Consider the following 26,975-nt stretch of genomic DNA (forward strand, 5'->3'; position numbering starts at 1 on the left):
AATAAGAGTGGGAAAGCAAGCCACAGAGGGAGAGAAGTTGTTTGCAAGATTTATAACTGCAAAGAACTCAAAATCAGAATATATAAATAACTCATATAAATCAGTAAAGACTGACAACCCAGTAGAAAAACAGGCAAAAGACTTGACTCTTCACATAAGAGGATGTCCAAATAGCCAATAAGCATATAAAAATGTGCTTGGTGGGCCAGGCGCGGTGGCTCACGCCTGTAATCCCAGCACTTTGGGACGCTGAGGCGGGTGGATCACCAGGTCAGGAGATCTAGACCATCCTGGCTAGCACGGTGAAACCCCGTCTCTACTAAAAATACAAAAAATTAGCTGGGCGTGGTGGCGGGCACTTGTAGTCCCAGCTACTTGGGAGGCTGAGGCAGGAGAATGGCGTGAGCCCGGGAGGCGGAGCTTGCAGTGAGCTGAGATCGTGCCACTGCACTCCAGTCTGGGTGACAGGGCGAGACTCCGTCTCAAAAAAAAAAAGAATTGAAAGTGGGGCCTCAAATAGATATTTGCACATCACTGTTGATACCAGTGCTGTTCACAATAGCCAAAACTGGAAACAACACGAATGTCTATCGACAGATGAATGGATAAACAAAATATGGCAGAGACATAAAATGGAATATTATTCAGCTTTAAAAAGGAATGAGGCTGGGCACGGTGGCTCACGCCTGTAATCCCAGCACTTTGGGAGGCTGAGGCGGGCAGATCACGAGGTCAGGAGATTGAGACCATCCTGGCTAACATGATGAAACCCCGTGTCTACTAAACATACAAAAATTAGCCAGGCGTGGTGGCAGGCGCCTGTAGTCCCAGCTACTTGGGAGGCTGAGGCAAGAGAATGGCGTGAACCCTGGAGGCGGAGCTTGCTGTGAGCAGAGATCGCGCTACTGCACTCCAGTCTGGGCGACAGAGCGAGACTCTGTCTCAAAAAAAAAAAAAAAAAAAGGAATGAAATTCTGCCATATGCTACAACATGGAGGATCCTTGAGAACATTATGCTAAGTGAAATGTCAGTCACAAAAGGACAAATTGATTGTATGATTCCACCTATATGAGTTACCCAATGTAGTCAAATTCAGAGACAGAAAGCAGAGCATTGGTTACCAGGGGCTGGAGGGAAAGGAGAATGAGGAATTGTTGTTTAATGGGTATAGAGTTGCAGTTTGAGATAATGAAAAAGTTGTGGAGATGGATGGTGGTGATGGTTGCATAGCAATGTGAATGTACTTAATGCCACTGAACTGTATACTTAAAAATGTTTAAAGTGGTAAATCTTATGTACTTTTACCACAATTTTTTTTTTAAGTGGTTGTATTGGTAATGGTAGTGGTGGTGGTAAGATATAGATGAAAACCACAATGTGACACCATTATCTGGAAAGGCTAAAATGACAGAGATCAAGGATCTGAAGCAACTGGAATACCGATATCTTGCTGGTAGGAATATAAACTAGAACAAGTATTTTTGGAAAATTGTTTGACATTATCTAGCTGAACATATGCATACCTCATAACCTAGCAGTTCCCCTCCTAGATATATATCCAGTAGAAATATTTTCATATGGGTACCGAAAGTCATACAGGAATGTTCATAGCAACATTTTTTTTTATAGTCCCCAAGCTGAAAACAACCAAAAAGCCCATCAACAGAAAAAGTGGATTCAGTAAATTGTGGCTGTTCATGCAATGGGATACTTTCCCACAATATAAATAAAACTTCTAGTAAGCGCAACAAACTTGGACAATTCTTAAAAATACATTAAGCAGAAAAAAAAGACACCTTAAATAAGTATTTTATGATGTTTATATCGGGTTCAAAAATAGGCAGAACTGATCAGTGGTGACAAGACTCAGGACAGAGATTACCTTTGGGGAGGAGTGAGGGTAACAACTGATAGGCGACCTATGAGAAGGCTCTAGAGTACTGGGAATGTTTTAGTTTCTTATCTGTGTAGTGGTTGCATAGGTGTGTTAACTTTTGAAATTTTATCAAGCTGTAGCTTTTTTATTTGTGTACTTTTGTAACTAAGTTATGCTTCAATAAAAAGTTTATTTTAAAAAAGAATATAGCAAGAAGCACACGTTCTACATTCATTTAATGGCATTATGTTTCATTATTTAATCCCCAACCTCCAGCTCAGTGATAAATCTGAGGGCCCTGAATGCAAATTCCTTCCCACTCTTATTCTTGTTATGAAGTTTAAGAACAAGTTTTCAAGTTTAAGCTTGACTTTCTTTGAGAACAGTTTTAGCTAGAGGTGCTAACTGTGCAGCAAACTGAACCCTGACCTAAGTGGAGCTCTAATTAGCTGGGTCAGGGAAATTGAGAATTTAAGTCCATACTCCACTCCTGGATTCTGCAGGTCTTAGGGAGTAGAGAAGGTAGCTTGGTGACTGCTTTAGAATACTGTAATCTTTGTATTACTTAATTGTTTATTTGAGAAACACTGGATTAGTCAGTGGCGAGGAGGTACATTTAGTTTATACTAAGCATAATTTTATTACAGTGATGTTTCTATTTAAAGTTTTGTTAATTTTTACTCATACCCTGTTGTCTTTTCCTTCCTTTTACTCTTCAGCTACCTATTCTATATTTAATTCATTTTAGGCTTTCCCTGAGCTAGCTAGCTATTTTTTTTTAGACGGAGTTTTGCTCTTGTTGCCCAGGCTGGAGTGCAATGGCACGATCTTGGCTCACTGCAACCTCTGCCTCCTGGGTTCAAGTGATTCTCCTGCCTCAGCCTTCCCGAGTAGCTGGGATTACAGGCATGTACCACCAGGCTCGGCTAATTTTGTATTTTTAGTAGAGACGGAGTTTCTCCATTTTGGTCAGGCTGGTCTCGGACTCCCGACCTCAGGTGATCTGCCTGCCTCAGCCTCCCAAAGTGCTGGGATTACAGGCCTGAGCCACCACGCCCGGCCACTATTCTTTAAATCATATATCCATCTAGCACACATATTCATATCTGCTAGGCACTTGGAATACAAAATAAGACATATAACCTCTGTCCTCAGATTGCTTGCAGTACCAGTGTGGAAAGAGACAAATGATCAATTATAGTATCAATGCTGACATACACTGTGATAGAGATCAGTCTGGGGGATTACTCAGCAATTCGTGTAATTGTTTCTTAACCTAGACCAGGAACTGGAAATGTCTACTGAAGGAAATTACAGCTAATCTATAAATTTCGAAAGACGTGTGTGTGTGCGTATGTGTGTGCATGCATATGCCTATGTGTGCTTTCATTCAGAGTGGGAAGGTAAGGGAATGTAGAGAGCCAAGGCTCCAGAGATATGCAGAGACCAAGTCATGAAAGGTCTTATGTGTCATCATGCTAAGGAGTTTCGATTTTATTTTGAGGATAGTGAGGAGTAACTGGGGTGTTATAAACAAAGAAGTGATATGGCATGTGTAAATGAATTTAATGAATTGAAGTAGGCTGTTACATGAATGGAATTATCTAGGTAAACTTTTACTTCTCAAAGTGTTGTCCCAGCCATATTGTCATCATCTGAGAGCTGTTCAAAATGTAGAATTTTGGGACCTACTCCAGACTTTCTAAATCAGAATGGGCATTTTATTTTAACAAGATCTTCACATGATTTATATGCACATTCAAGTTTGAAAAGCACTGATTTAGACAGATAATGATGATGGTCAAGCTTTATACAGCTGGTCTGAGGAAGATAGGACAGATTGCAAGAGATATTACGGAGTACATGTTCTTCCCTCTATTTGGAATACTCTTCTCAATTCCCCTCCAACACTCACCCGGTAACTCCCGCTTATCCTTTATCTTTCTGCTTAAATGGAGCTTCTCTGATGCCACGGCCCCAATACACATAATTGGTGCCCTTGCCATATACTCCCATGTACTTACATTATCATTTCTCACACTTTTTTATACTTATTTAATTGCCTCTCTCCTTGTACTGTAAGCACCACGAAGATAAAGATCATTTTTCTGTGGTACTTGGCACATGGTAGGCACCCAGTAAATATTTGTGATTTGATTAAATGAATGAATTCTTCATGTATAAGAAGAGAAAATGGATTTGGGTATGTTGGAGAGAAGGATGTACATGCTGTAATTGTTAACAATAATAGTTATTTTATGTATGTGTGTGTGTTTGTTTATTTATTTTTGGACACCCGGTCTTCTTCTTTCTCCCAGACAGAGTGCAGTGGCATGATCATAGATCATTGTAACTTCAAACTCTTGGGCTCTATCCTCCCATCTCAACCTCCCCAGTAGCCAGGACTACAGGCACACACCACTATGTCTGTCTAATTTTGTTTTTTTTTTTAAGAGACAGGGTTTTGCTATGTTGCTCAGGCCAAATAATAGTAAATTTTAAATAGCACTAATAAGTTCCAGGTGCTAAGTGCTTTATCCATATTTATTTGATTATCCCAGTAATCCTATAGGATACTCTTAATATCCCTATTTTACAGATGAGAAAACTGAGGCACAAAAAGGATAAGTAATTTGCCTAAGGTTATGCTGTTGGTAAGAAGTGAGATTCAAACCAGGCAGTTGAGTAGTAGTCTGCTCTATCTAGTTTTGGACAAAATAGCTTCCTGGTGCTTAGTGTTTTATATGTATTAGTTATTTAATCTTTATAAAACCAATGTGTAGAAGATACTATTATCCTGATTTACAGACAAAGAAACAAAGGTTCAAAAAGGTTGTGTAGCCTGAGGATACACAGCTAGTCAGTGATGAAGCTGGCCTTCAAACCCAAGTCTATTCAACTTTAAAAGCCTATGGTCTTTACCTGTAATGATGATGCTTCCATGTTGAGTCCAAAAAATACCTGTGAGGTATGAATTTTAGATTACTGAGGAACTGATAAGTAAGATACCTAACATCATTTAGGTTGTGAGATAGGGAGAAGGGCTCAACAATGCCGGTGTCTGTGGTAGCACTGGCATTTTGAGTTTGAAGGAGTAAGGGAGATTTAAGGTCCAGCAATTCCAGCCAGTCTCATACTTGACCACATTGAGCTTTGAACTCAGGTGGTTAGGAACTTTAGCCTCCATAATAAGCTGAAACTTAGGTGACTAAGGAATAGTTATTGGTTTTGTTTTTTTTTATGGTCTCAGAGAATCCAGATGGATTGGAAATAGTGTCAGAACTGGAAGGAACCAGTTCTAACCTTCTACAGTTCACTCTTCCTTACCTCCCTCTCATTTTATGATAAGGAGATTGAAGAAGGGTAATTAGGTGATTTGCCAAAGTCCAATAAAACAAAGCCAGGAAAAGAAGACAGGGTCACATTCTTGTATTCCTTGCCCTGTGCCTTATCTCTAGGTTCCAGATTCATACCTTTTGATTAAAACTGTTCAGCCATTATAGTAACATCTTCACTGCCTGGTTGTTTTTTTAGCTTTGAGCCCTAAAGAGTAACTTTTTGTCCCTTCCCCTTTGGCCCTAAGCACATACTCACTGACTTCAGATCATCCGGCAGGCCATATGCCCTCATGGATGACGATAGTATAGAGTCATCACTTGTGGGAATACAACTGGCACAGAGGATTTTGAGCTGTTTTTCGAGTTAAGATTCTTCTGAGCTATTCAGGTACTTGGTCAATTTTTGTACAACAGAAAGCTGCAGGAGCCGATACAGTTTGCATAACTTTTTTTTGAAGTTGCCAACTCCTCACCTACATGTTAAGGGTAATATAATCATATGCAGTGGTCTCATTCCTGCCCTGGCTGTAGGTGTATCTTCTAAGGCACATTATGGTAAAGTGGAATTATACTGGAAACGAATTTATAACTAGTACTTATACCTGTACCTTATGCCTTACACAGTCCTTGTCAGTTAATAGGCCTTCAGTTCTCAAATGTAATAGCTACTATTGTATTTCCATTTCAGAATTGTTGCAGAAAGATGTAGTGAGGTTGCAGTGTTCAAATAGTCTATTTTAGTTAAAACCTACAGTAAGGAAACAAAAAAGTCATAATTAAAAACAACACTTAGTTTAGCCTGCCAAAGTGATATATTTTACTTGTGTTTGTTCTTTTATTTATTTATTTGAGATGGAGTCTCACTGTGTTGCCCAGGCTGGAGTGCAGTGGCACGATCTCTGCTCACTGCAACCCCTGCCTCCCGGGTTCAAGCAATTCTCCCTGCCTCAGCCTCCTGAGTAGCTGGGATTACAGGCACCTGCCACCACGCCCAGCTAATTTTTGTATTTTTAGTAGAGACAGGGTTTCACCATGTTGGCCAGGCTGGTCTCAAACTCCTGGCCTTAAGTGATCCACCCGCCTCAGCCTCCCAAAGTGCTGGGATTACAGGCATGAGCTGCCATGCCTGGCCTATTTTATTTTTAATCTTGTTTCTCTAAAAGTCATTTTCTTTTGTGGTTTAACACTATCATGAAGGTCGTCATCTTCTATTTATTTAATAAATCATTACATAGAGAAAATAGGCTGGGCATGGTGGCTCATGTCTGTAATCCCAGCACTTTGGGAGGCCAAGGCAGGAGGATCACTTGAGGTGAACTCCTGGGAGTTCAAGACAAGCCTGAGCAACATAGTGAGACCCCTATCTCTACAAAAAATTCAAAAATGTGCCAGGTGTGGTGGTGCACACCTGTAGTCTCAGCTACTCAGGAGGTTGAGGTGGCAGGATCACTTGAGCCTGGGAGTTCAAGCAATGGTCACATCACTACACCTCAGCCTGGATGACATATTGAGACTCTGTTAGGTTAGAATAGAATATTAATTTTTTTCTTTTACCTTTAAAAAAATTTTTTTTAACTTTTTTTTTTTTTTTTTTTTTTTTTTTTGAGACGGAGTCTCGCTCTGTCGCCCAGGCTGGAGTGCAGTGGTGCAGTCTCGGCTCACTGCAAGCTCCGCTTCCCAGGTTCAAGCCATTCTCCTGCCTCAGCCTCCCGAGTACCTGGGACTACAGGCGCCCACCACCACGCCCGGCTAATTTTTTGTATTTTTAGTAGAGACGGGGTTTCACTGTGTTAGCCAGGATGGTCTTGATCTCCTGAACTCGTGATCCGCCTGCCTCAGCCTCCCAAAGTGCTGGTATTACAGGCGTGAGCCACCGCGCCTGGCTATAAACTTTTTATTATTTTTTAATTTTTGAGACGGAGTCTCACTCTGTCACCCAGGCTGGAGTGCAGTGGCACGATCTCGGCTCACTGCAACCTCTTCCTCCCAAGTTCAAGGGATTCTCCTGCCTCAGCCTCCTGAGTAGCTGGGATTTTAGGCGTGGGCCACTGCACCTGGCTAATTTTTGTATTTTTAGTAGAGATGGGGTTTCACCACATTCACCAGGCTGGTCTTGATCTCCTGACTTCAGGTGATCTGCCCACCTCAGCCTCCCAAAGTGCTGGGATTACAGGCGTGAGCCACTGCGCCCAGCTTCTTTTACCTTTACTTTTTAAAAATTATTACCACACTAGTCTACACTATCAATATAATCTAGTAATTTTCTTGTCACTGAAATATTCTAAGGGTTGGGCTTCAGTCTAGCCATAAAATAGACTTTTGGCCTTAATTTGTTCCTAAAAGTTTCATTATAATGCAGATCAAAATGGATTACAATGGGTGCAGATCAAGCAATGGAAAATGGATTATATATTCCTGCAGAGATAATATTATAATTAAGGACTAAAACCCTACTAAGGACTTCTCATCAAATAAGTCATATAGCTGTAGTCAGTAATATAACTAAGCCCCTACAAATATAAAACAGTGTTCCAAATTCTATAAAATGGACATAAACATATTGAATACATTTAGTATGCAAGTTGCCCCCAAAGTATAATAAGAATACGTACAGCATACATAAATTTTAAATTTGGTAATTTCTTAAGCACCTACTATATCCCAGGTATTGTAGGCAAATGAAAGTAGGCTAAGCCCCTGAAGAGCCTGGAGACTAACAAAGGGTAGCACACATACATAGGAACTATAATTTGAGGAATGGTGAGAATAGTGATATAGCCAAAGAACAATATTAGATGAAGGGGAGATGCATTTTTTAAGGTCAGGTTTCATGGTAGAACTATCATTCCTTTAAATATTTGAAAAAGTGATGATGGAAGTGAAGGCAGAAATGAATGCATTTTGATTTGAGAAAATGACATGAGCAAAGCCATTGAGGTAGGAAAGAACACAGCATCATAATAACATAATTAAGAGCTACCATTAATTAACTCCTTAGAGTACGTACCCTTTTAAAATCCTTGCGTCAGTCCTGTTAGGTAGGTAGCTGTTATTATTTCCACCATACAAATTGGAAATTGGAGTTATATAGAGAGGTCAAATAAGTGGCAGAGGCAGGATTCTAACCTAACTGTCTGATTCCAAAACCAGTGTTCATGGTCACCATACTGTAGTCTTTACATTCAAGAAGTAGCAGATAATACAGTTTACCTGGAGGACAGAGTGTGTATATATATATACACACACATATATATATATATATGGATATGAAGTGGATAGTCTTTCGGGAAAGGATTGGTAGAAGGTTAAGAGGCAGTGAAAATGAACAGAAAGGGATAGATGAAAGGTTTGGTGGAGGAGGGCGCAGAAATAATATCCAAGTGATTGTTCTGGGGACCACGGAAAAGGGGAAAATCAGCAGTGCCTGAGGTTTCATATATGGTTGCCTGAGGACAGTGGCATCACAAACACAAAAAGTGAGGAAAAGAAAGTGTTGTTTGGAGGGGGCTGCGAAAGGAAAGATGGAGCAATAATTTTGATTGTAGATGTGTTGCGTTTAAAGCACAGATGAAATACACGACTGGCAATTTAGGCAACAGATGTGACTTCTCATTTTAAGAAGTCCTCTGGGTTTAAAGGAAGACCAGAGGACAATAACTAGAGGTTGCTAGTAGCTAAGACTTTATCAGAGTTGACACTCTGACTTCAGTGGGCCTTATCTTCCCTGCGTCTCATCACCCTGTGTCCTGACATCACTCAAGTCGCCTTAACTCCATAGCTCCTCTATGACCACAGCTTCCTTTACTTCTACCTCTGCTGTTCTTATTTCGCCTGCTCTCCACCCTCCCTGTGATCCCTTAATACCTCTGAATGCACCTGGTTCAACTGTCCCTGTTTTCACCTGCCTTTCTCTCCAGTCAAACCTCTGGCCATTCATTTGAATTCTGCCCTCTCTGGCATCTTACAGTACCTCTTCCATAGATATTACCTTCCTCTCCTCCATTCCAAATCCAAAGGACCATTCTCTTAAGTAGTGAAGGCCTTACAGGGTAATGAAGTGTGAACCCCAAACATCTGAGACAGGTCTTGGTTAATTTAGAAAGTTTATTTTGCCAAGGTTGGCCGGGCGTGGTGGCTCATGCCTGTAATCCCAGCACTTTGGGAGGCCAAGGCAGGCGGATCACCTGAGGTCAGGAGTTTGAGACCAGCCTCAACATGGCAAAACCCTGTCTCTACTAAAAGTGCAAAGTTAGCCGGGCATGGTGGCACATGCCTGTAATCCCAGCTACTCGGGAGGCTGAGACAGGAGAATTTCTTGAACCTGGGAGGCGGAGGTTGCAGTGAGCCGAGATCACGCCATTGCACTCCAGCCTCGGCAACAAGAGCAAAACTCCGTCTCAAAAAAAAAAAAGGAAAGTTTATTTTGCCAAGGTTGAGGATGTGCACTCATGACACAGCCTCAGGAGGTCCTGATGACATGTGCCCAAGGTGGTCAGAGCACAGTTTGGTTTTATACATTGTAGGGGGACATGAGACATCAATCAACATATGTATGATGAACATGGTTCAGTTTGGAAAGGCGAGACATCTGGAAGCAGAGAGGGGGCTTCCAGGCCATGGGTAGATAAGAGACAAATGGTTGCATTCTTTTGAGTTTCTGATTGGCCTCTTCAAAGGAGGCAATCAGTGTGCATTTATCTCAGTGAGCAGAGAGGTGATTTTGAATAGAATCGGAGGCAGGTTTGCCCTAAGCAGTTCCAGCTTGACTTTTCCCTTTGGCTTAGTGATTTTGGGGGCCCAAGATGTTTTCCTTTCACAGAACCTATAATCATAATTATAATATTGTCACTGTTAGCTGTAGAGAAACTATCCTCTTCAATGGGAATTAACACTGTAAAGAGTCCTGGTCCTTAAAGTGACCAAAGCAGGCATATCTTGTTAGGCTTCCTTTGTGCCTGAAACCTGTGGTACTCTTACTGGATAATACACCCTAGGAGTGAACTAAGCAGGTGAGATAGGCTAGCTTACCTTTTTTCTAGTTATGTCTTATTTCCAAACTTCTGAAGTGTCCAGCAAGGAGGGAGTTGGTATGGAGACATAAAACAGAAACAACTTCGGAGGTCCTTTAAGGTGATAGTGTACAGGGCTACTGCACTGGCATCCTGTTTCTTCCTGAAACCAGATCTGTGTGTAAAATCCGGCATTGGTTAGGGACTTTGAGGCAGCACTAGTCTTGGTTGGAAACCCTGGCTGTCCTCTAAACCTACACAGTGGTGGCTCCTGACTAGCCTCAGTGAAGCCACTTTGCAATCAGCACCTTTATCTCTGTAGCTGAGGGCCCTGAGGCGTTCGTGTACGTAGCACAGGGAGCCAGCAGAGGGAGCTGTCGTCCCAGAACTTTCTTAGAGCTGCTGAGAAATTCTGATTTTGAGAAAGATCTTCCTAGGCTCCATCCGAACCTCCCATGCAATAAGACTCTAACTTGAGATATGCGAGAGTTTGGTGCCAGACCCCTGGTGGGAGCAGATGGGGAGCTTCTGCATAGCTGTTTAAACTTGAAAGCCCTAGGAGCTCTTGATTTCAAGGAAACGCCTGTTTACTGATCCAAATCAAGCAACTCTTGAGAAATGGGAGTGCCTTCCTGACCTCAGTCTTTATTGATCTTGGTATCCGCACCTCCAGTGACGTGTCCTGAAGGGTGGGAGAGAATGCACAAGTGCCTCACACACAGGGAAAGAAGGAAGTCCAACTATTGCTGCAGAAAGCCCCCACTGGGGAGGTGCGGGTAGAGTGTTTGGGTAGTATTAAACAGTGAGTGCCCTGTGAGAAGCACAGTGCCCGGGTGCAGCACTTTGCATCAGCTCTGATTTTGAAATCAGAAACAGAAGGCTTTGAAGCCGGCCAGTAAGGGGTTGTCAGGCAGTTGACTAATGCTCTTGATTTGAATCGGAGGCTGCTGTGAAAAGGGATGCAGCTTCTGCTAGCCACCGTGAACTTCTGAATCTCACTAGGGTTGGGTCTGCTTTGGGGCACTCAGATAACCCCAGTATTTCCAAACCAGCTTTCCCTTTTGCTTCAGGACATATCTTACCCAAGCCTGCACTATGGAGAAGTGGGACGGTAATGAGGGCACCTCAGCTTTTCACATGCCTGAGTGGATGGTGAGTTCTCTGGTCGTTTTGTTTCTCCTTCTGTTTCTTGGTAATGAGAGGCAACCATTTTTGACGGGTGACAAGGATCACCTCTTGAGAAGCTCCTACCAAGATCTGTGGTTGGAAAAACAGTTATTACTCTACGTTCTGATTAGTTCCTAGGTACTAGGTCACTGCTGTTTCTTAATTATCCGTGAAGCTGGGAAAGGTGTGAGAGTTGCCTGGCCAGGGCTTGTTGCCTGGTCTCTGGTGGGCGGGGGCTTTCCTCCGGCTGCTGGTGTGATGTATGGGTTGTGTTTCCTGTGACTGTTTTGCACTTCTGTTTTCAACCTGATGCTTCATTTGTTTCTCTGGGGGTAAAGAAAAACAACAGTGAGGAGAAAAAACAAAAACAGAACTCACAGAAATGGTGCTCTCTCAAGTCTGAAAAAATTGCAAACATTTCTCCCCTCCCTGCCCGTATTTTTCCCTTCAGTCACAACATTCCCTATTTCCCCCCCAGCTATCCTTTATATAGATATTTCTCTAAGGCAGGAACTGTAGCTCTCTTGGTACAGTTCTTCAGAATACCATATTTGCCTGATCAGTAGTTTTAGTATAATGATAATAGGACTTATTTGTTGATAAGAACTAGCATATAAACCTATTATATTGGATCGAATTTCAACTTTTAATTTAAAGACAGTAACCATCCTTATGTTTCTAAATAGTTTCTTCTAGATTTAGCCTGATTTCTTACAGCCTACACAGGTTTATGTTTACAGGTTTGTGTTTCCCCACTATGGAAAACTAGTTAGACTCTCTAAAACATATTTCAAGTTCTTTTTAGTGTTTATAGAATTATGGATTTGAAGAAATAACTATTGATAATGAGATAGAATATATAGTAGGCCTAACAAAGGCCCCCCGAGGAACTTACATTTCAACTCATTGTTACAGCTATTGTTTATTGTTTTGGGGGAGGTTATTGCTGTTCTTCTTAATGTCATTTCAGAACATTGTGTTCATGTTTTTGTTTTTCTTTTTTTGAAATGGAGTCTGGCTCTGTTGTCCAGGCTGGAGTGCAGTGGCATGATCTCAGCTCACTGCAACCTCCGCTTCCTGGGTTCAAGTGATTCTCCTGTCTCAGCCTCCCGAGTAGCTGGGATTACAGGTGTGCACCACCATGCTGGGTAATTTTTGTATTTTTGGTGGAGACGGGGTTTCACCATGTTGGCCAGGCTGGTCTTGAACTCCTGACCGTAGGTGATCCACCCAACTCGACCTCCCACAGTGCTGGGATTACAGGTGTGAGCCACCACGCCCAGTCTTGTGTTCAATTTTAAAACATTTTGTGGAAAGAAAACCTATCCATCTACAAGCTTATTCCAAGTAACATAGTGTTTTAGAATTAATGGAAGGATTTATTTAATACTTCTGATTGGGTTGAGTTTTTTTGAATTTCTTGCTACTCACTAATAACAAGAAGAGGGAAAAAGAAATTTGGTTTTCTTAAGGGAAGGGCCACGTTAAGGTATCAAACTTTGGTATTTCTATAAAGGAATATTACAGAAGAATTCTACTGAACATTAGTGTGCCAACTCAGAATCAAAGTTTTATAGGAATTCTTATTTCTGTCATAGTCCTCACCGTCTTACAAGCTTAGCACATCCCCTCAAAGTTCAGTAGCGGCTCCTACTGAACTTTCACCCATTTACCTTCTTTCTACTTATGTGAACGGGAAGACTGCCTTAAAGGAGTTGGTGTGACCACTGCATAAGGGATATGATCTAGGGCTTCCCAGCTTTTAGAAAACACTCTTTATGTAATAAAACACAGCTCTTTAGTGTTGTGTCTTGGTTGGTAAAAAATAAATAAAAAAATTTGCGGCCGGGTGTGGTGGCTCACGCCTGTAATCCCAGCACTTTGGGAGGCCAAGGCGGGCAGATCACAAGGTCAGGAGATCAAGACCATCCTGGCTAACACGGTGAAACCCAGTCTCTACTAAAAATACAAAAAATTAGCCAGGCGTGGTGGCGGGCGCCTATAGTCCCAGCTACTCGGGAGGCTGAGGCAGGAGAATGGCGTGAACCCAGGAGGCAGAGCTTACAGTGAGCCGAGATAGTGCCACTGCACTCCAGCCTGGGCGACAGAGCGAGACTCCGTCTCAAAACAAACAAACAAAATAATAATTTAGAAAAGCACAGCTCTGCTCTGTTCTGTTTTAATAAGGTATTACTCTCACTTAGGAATTTCTTGGCCATTTTCCCTTAAATAGCAGGAAAATACCTTTGCTCAGTATTTTGAACAGCAATAAAAAGGAATAGGGAGGAGCTAGTCTTCAATAACACGATTGTCTCATTTGCTAGCTTTTCTTTGCCAAAGACTTTTGAGGCTTTCTTTCAGATACCATGTAAGTCATTGACTCCTGACTTGGTCTGAGAGTACTTCGTTAGGTTGCTACTGATAGCCACTTAGCCAGGAAAGCTAACCTCTGAGCACCCTCTAGTGTATTGCCGATAGATTTCCAGACCTTACTTGTGAAATGTTTAAGTGTCTTTTAATCCTCAAGAAAAAAACCCTTGCTCCAGCTCCCATGTTGGGCCAAAGTTTCAAGTTAAAGTTTTAATGAGTGTCTTACTCATATTCCCATTTACATATTAGTGTAATGAAATTTCCACTGAAACTATCCCTGCCACCAAAGGAAATACGAGAAGCCTCTCGAATCTTCCTTCAGGAGAAAAATTTAGCAGAGAAGGTATATTATGATATCTCCCTTTTGTTAAAAGTCACCAGCAAAAAGGGACGTCATATCCCTCAGAGAATAGGACTCACACCACATATAACAGCTGACAGTACTCACATCTCTGATTCCCAGCAGGGAAATAAGCCGGGGTGAAGCCTGAAGAACCCCAATCTCAAGAACTGACAAGGTAGACTTTCAAGGTTACGTTCCATCAGTCACTGGAAAACTTCTCCTGGAGCCTCTGCTCCTCAGCTGTTTTCATGTGAAGGATTTTCTTAGCCCTGTTCAGACAGCTTTACTGCTGAAAGGTTGGGGAACACTTCCTTTTAAAGATTGTCTTTATTAATGTGTTTTACTTCCCCTGAGATCTTTAGTCCCTTCTGGTAGTAACCTTGACTAACAGAGGTTAGTCTATTGCATGGAGATCAGCAATAACTTTTTCTGTGTTTCTACATTTTAATATTTCCTCCTCCTCCCACTCCAGCTCTCCGTACTTTCCCATAGGAAATCTGGTTGATTGACTTTCTTGAGTATCCAGCCAGCTTGATGCCCGATATTCTTTTGGCAAGAAGTAATCCTTTTCATAGGTAAAGAGTTAGCTCAAGCCACTTATTTGGCTTGGAAGAGAGAGATGTTTTGAGGAATATCTGAACCATATCTACTTGGAAGTAGAGACAAAAATCTCCAAAGTATCTGATAAATGGTGGTAGAGGTAGCTTGACTATAACTCTAGGTCAGGATTGGTGCTTAAAACAGACAGCCATTTGAAAAACTGATGAAAACTATGGGTTCTCTCCCCAGGATATTAAAAACACAAAATTTTGCATGCTGTTGTAGGGGGTTCTAGACATCCATGGAATATAGGTTAAGAACATTTAATTTGAAAGAATAGAAATATTAATATTTTAGACTTGTGTATCAATATGTGGTTTTCTTTTTTTTTTTTTTTTTTTGAGATGGAGTCTCGCTCTATCGCCCAGGCTGGAGTGCAGTGGTGCAATCTCGGCTCACTGCAAGCTCCGCCTCCCGGGTTCACGCCATTCTCCTGCCTCAGCCTCTCCGAGTAGCTGGGACTACAGGCACCCGCCACCACACCCGGCTAATTTTTTGTATTTTTAGTAGAGACGGGGTTTCACTGTGGTCTCGATCTCCTGACCTCGTGATCCGCCCGCCTCGGCCTCCCAAAGTGCTGGGATTACAAGCGTGAGCCACCGCGCCCGGCCCAATATGTGGTTTTCAAAACCCTCTCACATGTTATTATCTCAGCATACATTTTAAATAGGCAAAGTAGATATGATTATCCCCATTTTAGAAATGATGACAGACCTTAGGAAGTAGAGACACAGATACATCCTTTGTAGTATTACTTTATGTACTTGAAAAGGAATTAATTGGTTTCTCTTGGCGTTGATCCTCTTTAGGATAAATAGATCTTCTATCCTCCCCATGAGTCCTGTTTTTCTTAATATATTACCTATCTCTTCTTAAGAGTCTTAAGTTACGGAAATCAGAATTAGACCCAGTTTTCTTTAGACCCTGTTTTGGGTGTAAAGAAAGATCACCTCAGCTGGGTGCGGTGCCTCACGCCTGCAATCCCAGCACTTTGGGAGGCCGAGGTGGACGGATCACCTGAGGTCAGGAGTTCAAGACCAGCCTGACCAACATGGCGAAACCCCATCTCTACTAAAAAGTACAAAAAAATAGGCCAGGCATGGTTGGTGTGCTCCTGTAATCCCAGCTACTCAGGAGGCTGAGGCAAGAGAATCACTTGAACTCTGAGAGGTGGAGGTTGCCGTGAGCCAAGATGGCACCATTGCACTCCAGCCTGGGAGACAAGAGCGAAACACCATCTCAAAAAAAAAGAAAGAAAAGAAAGGATCACCTCATTGTATTCTCTGACCTTTCAAATAACATTTACTTTTCTGCGTGTGAAAGTGGCTCCATGGTTATAACCATGGTAGGATAGAATGGTTGGTTAAGAAGAATCGACAGAATCAGGGCTGCTTTACTCACGCTTGGAGAAAGTGTTAGAGCAGTGGTTCTCAAAGTGTGCTCTTCAGGCTGGTAGCCTCAGCGTCTCCCAGGGAGTTACTCAAAACACAAAATCTTCAACCAGAGAATTGGAAGCTGAAAAAAAAATTTTTTTTTAAATTACAAAATACAAAATCTTGGGCCCTCTCCAGACCTAATAATTCAAAAACTCTGGTGGTTAAGATCCAGCAATGTGCTTTAATAAGCTCTCCAGGTGATTTTGATGCAGCTAAAATTTGAAAGTTACTGTATTCTATAAAAACTTGTTGGCTGGGCGCGGCGGCTCACGCCTGTAATCCCAGCACTTTGGGAGGCCGAGGTGGACGGATCACGAGGTCAGGAGATCGAGACCAGCCTGGCTAACACGGTGAAACCCTGTCTCTACTAAAAAAATAAATAAATAAAACAAACTAGCCAGGCATGGTGGCACGCACCTGTAATCCCAGCTACTCGGGAGACTGAGGCAGGAGAATCACTTGAACCCAGGAGGTGGACGTTGCAGTGAGCCGAGATCGCGCCACTGCACTCCAGCCTGGGTGACAGAGTGAGACTCCGTCTCCAAAAAAAAAAAAAAACCAAAACAAACAGACAAAACTTGTTAAGTGGTAAGCCTTTTCCTGTCAGTCTCCTAAAATGTCTTCTGGTTCTATTTGGTATAGGTATGCCAGTCCTTCTGGCTCAAGTTATCTGACTTAAGTCATTGGACCAAGGAGCTCCTTTTTACCTGAGTGAGGGAAAGGGGAACCAGCTTAGTACATGTGAACTGGGGTGAACATTCTTGTTAGGAGGAGCAAAAGTTTAGAGATTCATCAAGCAAGCAAATGATCTGTCTCACTTTGTGAAATTATGAGTAAGAGATCAGAATTGCTGTGGGTGATGGTGAACATTCATATTTGAGTTCAATTAATTTCTGTTTCCATTTCTGGTAGTGACATTGGGCAAAGTTGCCACTTAAAGAGCTGTTAGAGTTCTAACTCTTATATAATTAGGTGTTTTAGAATTGTGACTTGATCAGGGCCCCAAGAGTTTCCGCGATGATGTCATTTCTAAGATGTAATCTGATATGAAAATGAATTTAAAGAGTAATTTTAAATTAAATAAATTTAAAGAGAAAAGGAATGATTTGGGGCTAGTACACCTAGGACTAGGACCTTTGGTCTTCTGATTAATATTATAAGGCATGGTATAGTAGATGGAGCTTTGGCTGTAGCATAAACACAGGCTCAAATTCCAGTCCCATCACTTACTTGCTGTGAGACCTTAGACAAATCGTTTGTTCTCTTAGAGTTACACTTTCCTTTTTTGTCAAGTGAGAATAATACTGCCTAATTCTTAAGATTCTTGTACAAATTAATAGAAGTAACATATACACAGAACTGTGAAAATAGGCACTTACCAAACTTTTCTCTTCCAGAGATGTCAACAAGCAGTATGCAATAGGACCTTCTCTCTCTAAATAAAGATTATCCTTAAACAAAAAAAATCTGCCGGCCGGGTACGGTGGCTGACGCCTGTAATCCCAGCACTTTGGGAGGCCGAGGCAGGTGGATCACTTGAGGTCTGGAGTTCAAGACCAGCTGACCAAAATGGTGAAACCCATCTCTACTAAAAATACAAAAAATTAGCTGGTGTGGTGGCACATGCCTGTAATCCCAGCTACTTGGGAGGCTGAGGAAGGAGAATCACTTGAACCCGGAAGGTAGAGGTTGCGGTGAGCCGAGATCGCATCATTGCACTCCAGCCTGGGCAAAAAGAGCAAAACTTCATCTCAAAAAAAAAAAAAAAAAAAAAAACTGCCATTTTATATCCTTTCTTGTGCTCAACAAGCAGTTTTTTTTTTTTTTTTTTAATTAAGGAAGAATTCACATCACTTTCCTCCCAATCTCTGTGGCAGACAGTTGAGTGTAGCTTTCTTCTTCACTATGTCTCTTTCAGAAATCAGCAAATAAATAATGTGATTCTTTGCCATTTTCCTTGAATATTTGGCATGTAATAAGATTGTTGTGATTCTGGGGACTCTGAGGAGATAAGAAACTTCCCTTTGTAGTCGTACCTTCCATGAACACACATTTTGTGAAAAAAGCAAACTGGGTCACCCTGTGCCAAATCAGCAACAGTCTTGAGCTGGGACTAGAAACCAAATGTCAAAACCTGTATAAAAGATGCACAATTCAGAGGAAAGCAGTGAACTGAGAAAATTGATTTCCTTGGTGACAGAGCTGAAATCAGTGTCCCCAGTCTGGCTAATCCAAGGACACAGAGTGTAGGGTAGGGCCTGCCTGAGTACTTGGCACCATTCATTTTTTTTTCTTACTCCTTTAATAAAGTCTCTCATTGTTTTAGTGGCTCTGTGGTTAATTTTTTTCTAATGAGACTAGGTTAACTAAAATCATCTGACATGGAAAAGGAGGAGGTAAGGTTGAAAAGGAACCTAATTAGCAAGTTAATTATAGCGAGCAAAAAAGTGCAGTGGTTATATAAATAAGCTATTGTTATGTGCATGCAAGTTGGGCCTTGTCAAGGGACTTGCAAGGTTTAGAGGTCAGAGGATCCATGTAATTAGGTATTTAGGAAAAAAATAAATAAAAGCAAAACAGCCACTAGAATTAGGAATGGCTGATGAGCCACTAACAGAAATGCCTTATTAAATTGGGGCTGTACTGCTGAAGGGGTTGTTGGAGCTGCTTCAGGGATTCCAAGGAAGAGTAGTCCCCCACTCCCCAGCCCAAAAAGCTGGCCAGAACCAGAGCCAACAGAATTGCTGATGAGGAAAGTTTAAAGGCCTGATCACAAGGGTCCCTGGACCACAGAGGTGGCAGTGGGGCTGGTAATGTCACTATGCTGGGCAGCAAGAAGAAATACATTGTTAATGGCAACTCTGGGATTAAGGCCCAGGTGAGGCTAAGCTCTTATTTACCAGTCTTGCCGCTGCTATAGCCATTATTGTAAAAGGCCAGCTGCTTATACTCTTTTTCCCCTCCTTTCCTGCTTTCATCCCTCCCTCTGGCATAAGGTGAGCTACCCCTCTTTTAACAGTCTCTTTCCCTCCCTTGCCTTAATGCCTGTTGGAATTAGGCAGTTCTCTCTCAAATGGAAAAGGAGGATTACCTTAAAAGACCCTGGTTCCAGACAAGGTAGGAAAGTTAGGGGTAGAATCTACTAAGGTACCACAATTGGGGTGGGCAGATTACAAAACCAATCCATTACAAAATGGACTGTATATTGGTGTTTAATTATTAAGAGGAGGTAAACACCAGGGAGCCACTTAACTCATGTTCTGGTTGTCGGAGAAAGATACTTGTTTCTTGGGGAAAATTGTATAACTTATATTTAAGTGGTTAATCTCACTCTAATATTTTTCTGTCTTAAAGAAACTTGAATTCAAGGTCTAACCAGTAAGCAAGGTTTCAGAACCCTATGTTCTAAGTGGAGAAAGCCTTGCACAACCTAGTCTTCTTTAGTATTAAAAGATAGCATGAACTTGTCCCAGGAAGGAGGGATTGCTGTAAATAGAAAACACTATAGAGAAGACAGCTCAGCTCAGATAAACTGGTTTGAGATGATAATGCAGCTAGATCGCTATATGGTTTGTTCACCTTGATCCTACAATCTAGAGAATGAGAGTGACTGGCCCCCTCTAGTGGTGTATGTACATGCATATGCACCCACATGTGCATGTACACAGGTGTGTGGTTGTGTTGGGGTTGTGTTGAGCATCTGAAACAGGGTTTATCTATTTAAAGGGGACACTGGAAAAGTTAGCGACTCAGGATGACCTTTGAAAAGTTCCATTATTATTCCTTTTCCTGGATGGGCTTCTAAAAAAAAATAAAGACATGTGACTGTTTTGAACAAGGTTGGTGAAATGGAAGCCAGAGTTTGCAGCCTGACTGCTGTCCACCTCCCCAGCTTTCCACCTTCCCTCTTCTTCCCAGCTCTTTTTGCCCTTAAAAATCATTTTAACTTTAGACTTGGTTTATGTTCACCATATTTAGTGAGTATTCAACCAAGTATAGACAGTGAAGATAGAATAGGCTACTTCAGATGTATTGATTCAGCACTTTATTGAGTGCCTAGGATTTGTGCCTGCGGATATAAGGGTGAATAAGAATCACAGCTTCTCCCTTTATGAGCCTATAGTTTATAGAGAATACAGGTAAGTAGACAGTTAGTTACATTCATTGTGGTAAGTGCTGTGCTAGGGGAAATGCAATACATGAAAGTTCATGTACGTCCTATGGGAGTACATAGAAAGGGCACTTTATCTTTTTGGAATAAATTGCTAGTTGAGCAAAATAATCATCTTTGTCATTTGTTTTAGTTCATGAAGAACTTCTTATTCGATGAGTTTTCCTATTGCTGAAAACAATTTGCAAGCCCTAAAGCACTTTGCAGGCTTTATTTGTTGTTATAGCTATGAAAATGCTATGAATCCCCCTAAAAGGCAATGTGAAGCTAATTCAATTTGGCATTGGTCCCCTTGTCGCAATACTCAAGTGACTCATTAGTTACCTCTAACTGCAGGAAGTGGAGCCGTCAGTTCCTGCTTTCATTCTGGTGTACTGTATGTTCTGCCCATCAAGGAACCATCTTTTTATCATTAAAGGTAGAGTCACTTGTCAGACCTTTGATCATTTTCATTAGACCTTCCTCTATGCTACCTTGGATCCAGAATAGGCAATTATACAAACAGAGAAAACAAAAAAGTTATTAGTTGAATAAATTGTATGAGCTTTTTTCCCCCAAACAAGTATAGCTTACAAGTGACCTTTGATTTGTAGAGTATTATAAAGTATCAGCTGGAACCTCCAACAATAGGAGAAAGATAAAATTGTAAGAAAGTCATTATCAAAGAATCATCCAAAATTCAACATCCAGAGTATGATATGAGGTTTATACATACTCATTCAATTAATCTGCTCCTTCTATATCTATTATAGTTAATGATCAATCTTACTGCTTTTAGGTATTTTATAATATCAAATATTTAAAAATAAATTAATATTTACTTACTAGCCGGGTGCAGTGGCTCACGCCTGTAATCCCAGCACTTTGGGAGGCCGAGGCAGGCAGATCACGAAGTCAAGAGATCGAGACCATCCTGGCCAACATGGTGAAACCCCGTCTCTACTAAAAATACAAAAATTAGCTGGGCATGGTGGCACACACCTGTACTCCCAGCTACTCAGGAGGCTGAGGCAGGAGAATCGCTTGAACCCGGGAGGTAGAGGTTGCAGTGAGCCGAGATCAAGCAACTGTACTCCAGCCTGGCTACAGAGTGAAACTCCACCTAAAAAAAAAAAAAAAAAATTACTTACTAATACTGGAAAGCTAACTAATATATTTTAGAAAAGCTTTAACAAATTAGAGTGGCTACCTGCAAAAGTTATGAGAGCATTGAACCGTAGGGGTAGGGTAGGGAGTAGATTTATTGAATTTCCTGCTATGTTTCAATTTACACACATTGTCTCATTGAACCCTCTCTAAAACCTGTGAGGTAAGTACTTTTATCTCTGTTGTATTTATGGAAAAATGAGACTCACTAAAGCATCTTGAGCAACATCACACAGCTAATGAGTGACATAGCCAGAATTTAAATGCAATTTCAGAATGTTCATTCTTAATGAAAAGCCTTTTTAAAAATTATTAAGTCATACCATTTCCTGAGACTCTTGAAACCTGAATGCAAGTCATTTTGCCTTCCTGTACCTTGCAATTTTCTCATCTAGATATATGGAGCTTACAAATATGATAATCTCAAATATTCTTTCCTGTACCTTGCAATTTTCTCATCCAGATGTATGGAGCTTACAAATATGATAATCTCAAATATTCTTTCCAGTTTTACTTTTCAATGAAACTGTATAAAATATTTCTGAATATGACTCAATTTTCTAAAAATTTAACCAGAATATCCCATTCTCTATTTGTGGGGAGTGGGGTGTCACAATTTTATTGTAAAAAGCATATAGTCAAAGAGTAGCCAGGCACACTGGCTCATGCCTATAATCCCAGCACTTTGGGAGGCCAGGGTGGGTGGATCACTTAAGGTCAGGAGTTTGAGACCAGCCTGGCCAACATGGTGAAACCCCGTCTCTACTAAAAATACAAAAATTAGTAGGTCATGGTGGTGTGTGCCTGTAATCCCAGCTACCAGGAGGCTGAGGCATGAGAATCACTTGAACCCAGGAGGTGGAGGTTGCAGTGAGCCGAGATCGTGCCACCGCACTGCAGCCTGGGTGACAGAGTAAAAGTCCATTTCAAAAAAAAAAAAAAAAAGTGTATCAAAGATTTAAATTTGATTAGAAACATAGTAGGTAAAGAATGAGACATTGCCAGACACAGTGACACATGCTTGTAGTCCCAGCTATGTGAGAGGCTGAGGTGAGAGGATTGCTTGAACCCAGGAGTTCAAGGCCAGCCTGGGCAATATGGAAAGACCCCATCTCTATTTAAAAAAAAAAAAAAGAAGAATGAAAAAGTATTCTTCTCTTCAAAGAGTCTTAATATTCCAAACATAGGTTGATACAATCAGATCAACTGTTAGGGAAGGTGAAAGTCTATAATACAAGCCTTGAATTGCTGTCTCAAAATGGAGGTTCTTTTTCTTTATATAACTAGGTTTCTTTTTCTCAGCAGATCCAGTTTGCTGACCAGAAGCAAGAATTCAACAAACGTCCCACCAAAATTGGACGTCGCTCTTTGTCTCGTTCCATTTCTCAGTCATCTACTGACAGCTACAGCTCAGGTGAGTACTGAACTGCTGTGGACCCAGCTGTTGAGGCTAATGAGTATGATCTCAACGGGCCCTCCTGTCTATCCAAGGCTAATTAAGCATGACCAAGACTGTGCTTTGAATAAATACTTCGAGTCAAAATTTAGATTAAAATTCTGGGTGGAATCTTTGGATTTCTCTTGGCGATTCAGAGTGGAGCTTAATAGAGGCCTCCTCTTCCAATAGAGGCAGAAGAGGGTGATTAAGGAAATTGAATTCTTTAATCTACTCAGAAGGGTGGGAATATGTCATTGATGATCTTTCCTGAACAGTATGTGTATATATTTGTGGGTTTTTTTTTTTTTTATCCTTTGAAAATAAAAAAGTTCTTCATCCCTCCATCTGGTACTTGCAAATTAACAGGGAAACCTCAATTGCCCCAAGAAATAATGAAGACACCGTAGCTAGTTCAAGCAAGTGAGCCCTTTGCCTTCTCTCCTAAGCTGTGACATTGGACTTCTTGTTACTCCTCCCATCCTTTGCACTGACATTAATTCAAATACATGTGCCCTGGGACTGAGTTATCATTTAATGCCAGGTGAGCTGTTACTGTGTAGGATCCCTTGAAGGCATCGGCTAGTATGCTACACGCTGCCTAGTATGAGTCTGATTTAATATGGAGTTAGTTTATTTTGCTCTTGTGTTGGGATGTGGTAGGGAGCTGAGTGCTTGCCCTAGTTAGCTCTTCACATTATAAATAGTAATATTCATTAGAAAATTTTTATCATGACCTGAAATTTTATTTGTTCTTCGTACAAATAGGAAAGTACTATTTGTTATATAAAGTTGAAAACAGTTGTTTGGGAAGCTTTAGCTTTTAGGCTGGGTAGATTATTTATATACTTTTTTACATTTCTCTTTTTACTCTCCCCCCACAGTAACAGTGAATGATGTAAAGCATATGACATCACTTCCTATGGAATCCATAATCTTGTACTACCTTTTTTGTGGAGTAGCACAAGATTTGAGACAGGGTCTCACTCTGTCACCCAGGCTGGAGTGCAAGTGGCATGGTCATAGCTCACTGCAGCCTTGACCTCACGGACTCAAGCGATCCTCCCACCTCAGTCTCCTGAGTAGCTGAGACCACAGGCACCCACCACCATGCCTGCCTAAATTTAAAATTATTTGTAGAGATGGAGTCTCGCCATGTTGTCCAGGCTGGTCTGGAACTTCTGAGCTCAAATGGTTCTCCACAGCCTCCCAAAGTTCTGGGATTACAGGCATGAGCCACTGCACCTGGCCAGGAACCCTATCTTATTCTGCTGAAATCAGCAGTGTTGGAAATTCACGAACTGGTTAATTTAACTCTGGAAACCGTAATAGTTGTGAAAAATGTGAATTGTAAAATAGTTTATAACATTTCAAGCTGTGGGTTTGTGCATGTTATCTAAAGATTCATACTAAATAATAATAATAATATCAAATTTTAACTCCAGCTCAGTCTCTCCCCTACACACTAGATATACATATCCAACTATATTCCTGCCGAGGAAACCAATACCTGCCTTCCCACCCAACCCCCATAGGCAGGGAGGGTACTTTAAAAAATATCTATTTACCTGGAAGAGAGTAATTGATGCCCTTGGTTTCTAAGTAAGCACATAGTGGCTTGGCATAGCTCATTGGTGAATGATATGGACTGGTATCATCCTGGTAAACTTGGACCTTTTAGATTAAACTATATGAAATTACCATTTTTATACGTCAAAAATTGTCAACCTAATGTATCTGTTCAATGATATTAAGTTCAAGCGCAGGAAGTCAAAACATCCTGGAGATGAAAAAGAACTTAAAGATCTCATTCGGCTTCCCTCTAATTGCTGGCCTCTTTCGGACATATGGTGCTACTTACTATATGTAGTTATTTATCTCCTAATAAGTTCTTATATAATCCCTGGAATTTAAAGATTTTATTTAAATTTTGCTGGTTTTGGTTGCCTGATTTAGGGGTATCCCACTGTCCTGGTTACCCTCATCTGGATATATTTCAGATTAGGTATCATTTTAAAAATATTATGCCTATCTACATAATATTCTCAATGGTCTGAACTAATCTACAGGAAGTGTTAGTTGCGTAAACTCAGTGCTTTTAAAATGAAACCCAAAATGTTTGTTTCTTTAGCAGCTGCATCACATGCACTGTTGCCTTGTTTTGTTTTTTGCTTTTTTCTTTTTCTTTTCCCCTTTGAGTGAATGCTTGTCAAGCCCTGTTAAACAAACTCTGACTAGAAATGCCTACTATCTTGATTATTGGACTAGGAGTTAGCAGAGACCTAGTTTCTAGTCTTTGATCTATGTTTGATTTGTTGTGTGATGCTGGAAAACTCTTGCACCTGGCATCTTCATACACAGACAATGAAAACATATACAGTGATAGAAAAAGAGCTTCATGTGCATCGAATGAAAAGCTAAGAGTAATGGAACTGACTCACAACTCTCTAAATATGACAAGACATATATGCAAATGTGGGTCAGTAAGAACTTGGGGCCCATTTTCAGCACACATTATAATTTAAATGACTAGGCTGGGCACAGTGGCTCATGCCTGTAATTCCAGCAATTTGGGAGGCCGAGACAGGCAGATCACCTGACATTAGGCATTCAAGACCAGCCTTGCCAACACAGTGAAACCCTGTCTACACAAAAAATGTAAAAATTAGCCAGGCGTGGTGGCGCACGCCTGTAATCCCAGCTACTCTGGAGTCTGAGGCATGAGAATCGCTTGAACCCAGGAGACAGAGCTTGCAGTGAGCCAAGATTGTGCCACTGCACTCCAGCCTGGGCAACAGAGCGAGACTCCATCTAAAAAAATTATTTTTATTTAAAAAATAATTTTAGGCAGGGCGCGTTGGCTCACGCCTATAATCCCAGCACTTTGGGAGGCTGAGGCGGGCGAATCACCTGAGGCCGGGAGTCCGAGACCAGCCTGACCAACATAGAGAAACCCCGTCTCTACTAAACATACAAAAATTAGCCAGGCGTGGTGGCACTTGCCTGTAATCCCAGCTACTCGGGAGGCTAAGGCAGGAGAATTGCTTGAACCCAGGAGGCAGAGGTTGTGGTGAGCCGAGATCGTGCCATTGCACTCCAGCCTGGGCAACAAGAGTGAAACTACGTCTCAAAAAAAATTAATAATTTAAATGACAGTAGAAATTAACACTGGAAAGCCCCAAAGACTGATCCTTGGACCTCTTCCCTTCTCAGTTTATACTTTCTCTCTAGATGAACTCATTTATCTCACAGGTTTAAATATCATGTATTGGTGTTTGATTCTCATATTTTATCCCAGCTCCAATCTCTCTCGTATATACTAGATTTATATATACAACTGCCTGCTCAGTCCTTTCACTTGAATGTTTTATAGATATCTCTTTTTATTTTATTCTATTTTTTTTTAAGAGACAGGGTCTTGCTTTGTTGTCCAGGCTGGAGTGTAGTGGCACAATCATGGCTCACTGTAGCCTCGAACTCTTGGGCTCAGGCAATCCTCCCACCTCAGCCTCCCCAGTAACTAGGACTACAGATGCGTACCATCACATCCGGCTAATTTTTAAAAAATTTTTTGTAGAGATAGGGGTCTCACTTTGTTGCCTAGGCTGGTCTCAAACTCCTGGCCTCAAGCAATCCTCCTCCCAAAGTGCTGGGATTACAGGCATGAGCCATGGCACCCAGCCCATCGACATCTCAAACCTCCCATATATTAAAAACTGAACTCCTCAGTTCCAACCTTACCCATCTTCAGTCTATTCTCAACACCAGCCAAATGTATTCTTTTAAAATAAGTCATGTCATATCATTTCACTGCCTAAAACCTTCCATGGCTTCCCAATCCCACTCTTAGGTAAAGCCTAAAGTTCTTACAATGGCCTACATTTCTGTTCACCTCTCTACTTCCCCAAACCTCCCCGCTCCCCGAGATGTTCATTTCACTCTGGCCTTACTAGCCTCCTACTGTTATTTTGAAACATGCCAAGCACTCTCCTGCTTCGAGACCTTTATACCTGTTCCCTCTGCCTGGAATGCTCTTTTTCCAGATACATGCATGGCTGGCTACCTTACTTCCTTCAGTTCTTC

General features: G+C 41.3%; 1 protein-coding gene across 6 annotated transcripts in view; it reads left to right on the forward strand.

Annotated features, from left to right (window-relative positions):
- Window positions 1-26,975, forward strand: part of AHCYL2 (adenosylhomocysteinase like 2) — a 206,745-nt gene that overhangs the window by 133,946 nt on the left and 45,824 nt on the right. For 3 of the 6 annotated variants that reach the window (XM_032761705.1, XM_032761703.1, XM_058426639.1), the window contains one exon: window positions 22,760-22,871. In XM_032761705.1, coding sequence (XP_032617596.1) covers window positions 22,760-22,871 — 112 coding nt within the window. Of the gene's footprint in view, window positions 1-10,829; window positions 11,377-22,759; window positions 22,872-26,975 lie in introns of those variants that run through there. The other 3 variants (XM_032761704.1, XM_058426632.1, XM_032761706.2) reach the window with 2 other exon arrangements.

Source organism: Hylobates moloch, unplaced genomic scaffold, assembly GCF_009828535.3.
Source record: "Hylobates moloch isolate HMO894 unplaced genomic scaffold, HMol_V3 SCAFFOLD_1, whole genome shotgun sequence".
NCBI lineage: Eukaryota > Metazoa > Chordata > Mammalia > Primates > Hylobatidae > Hylobates > Hylobates moloch.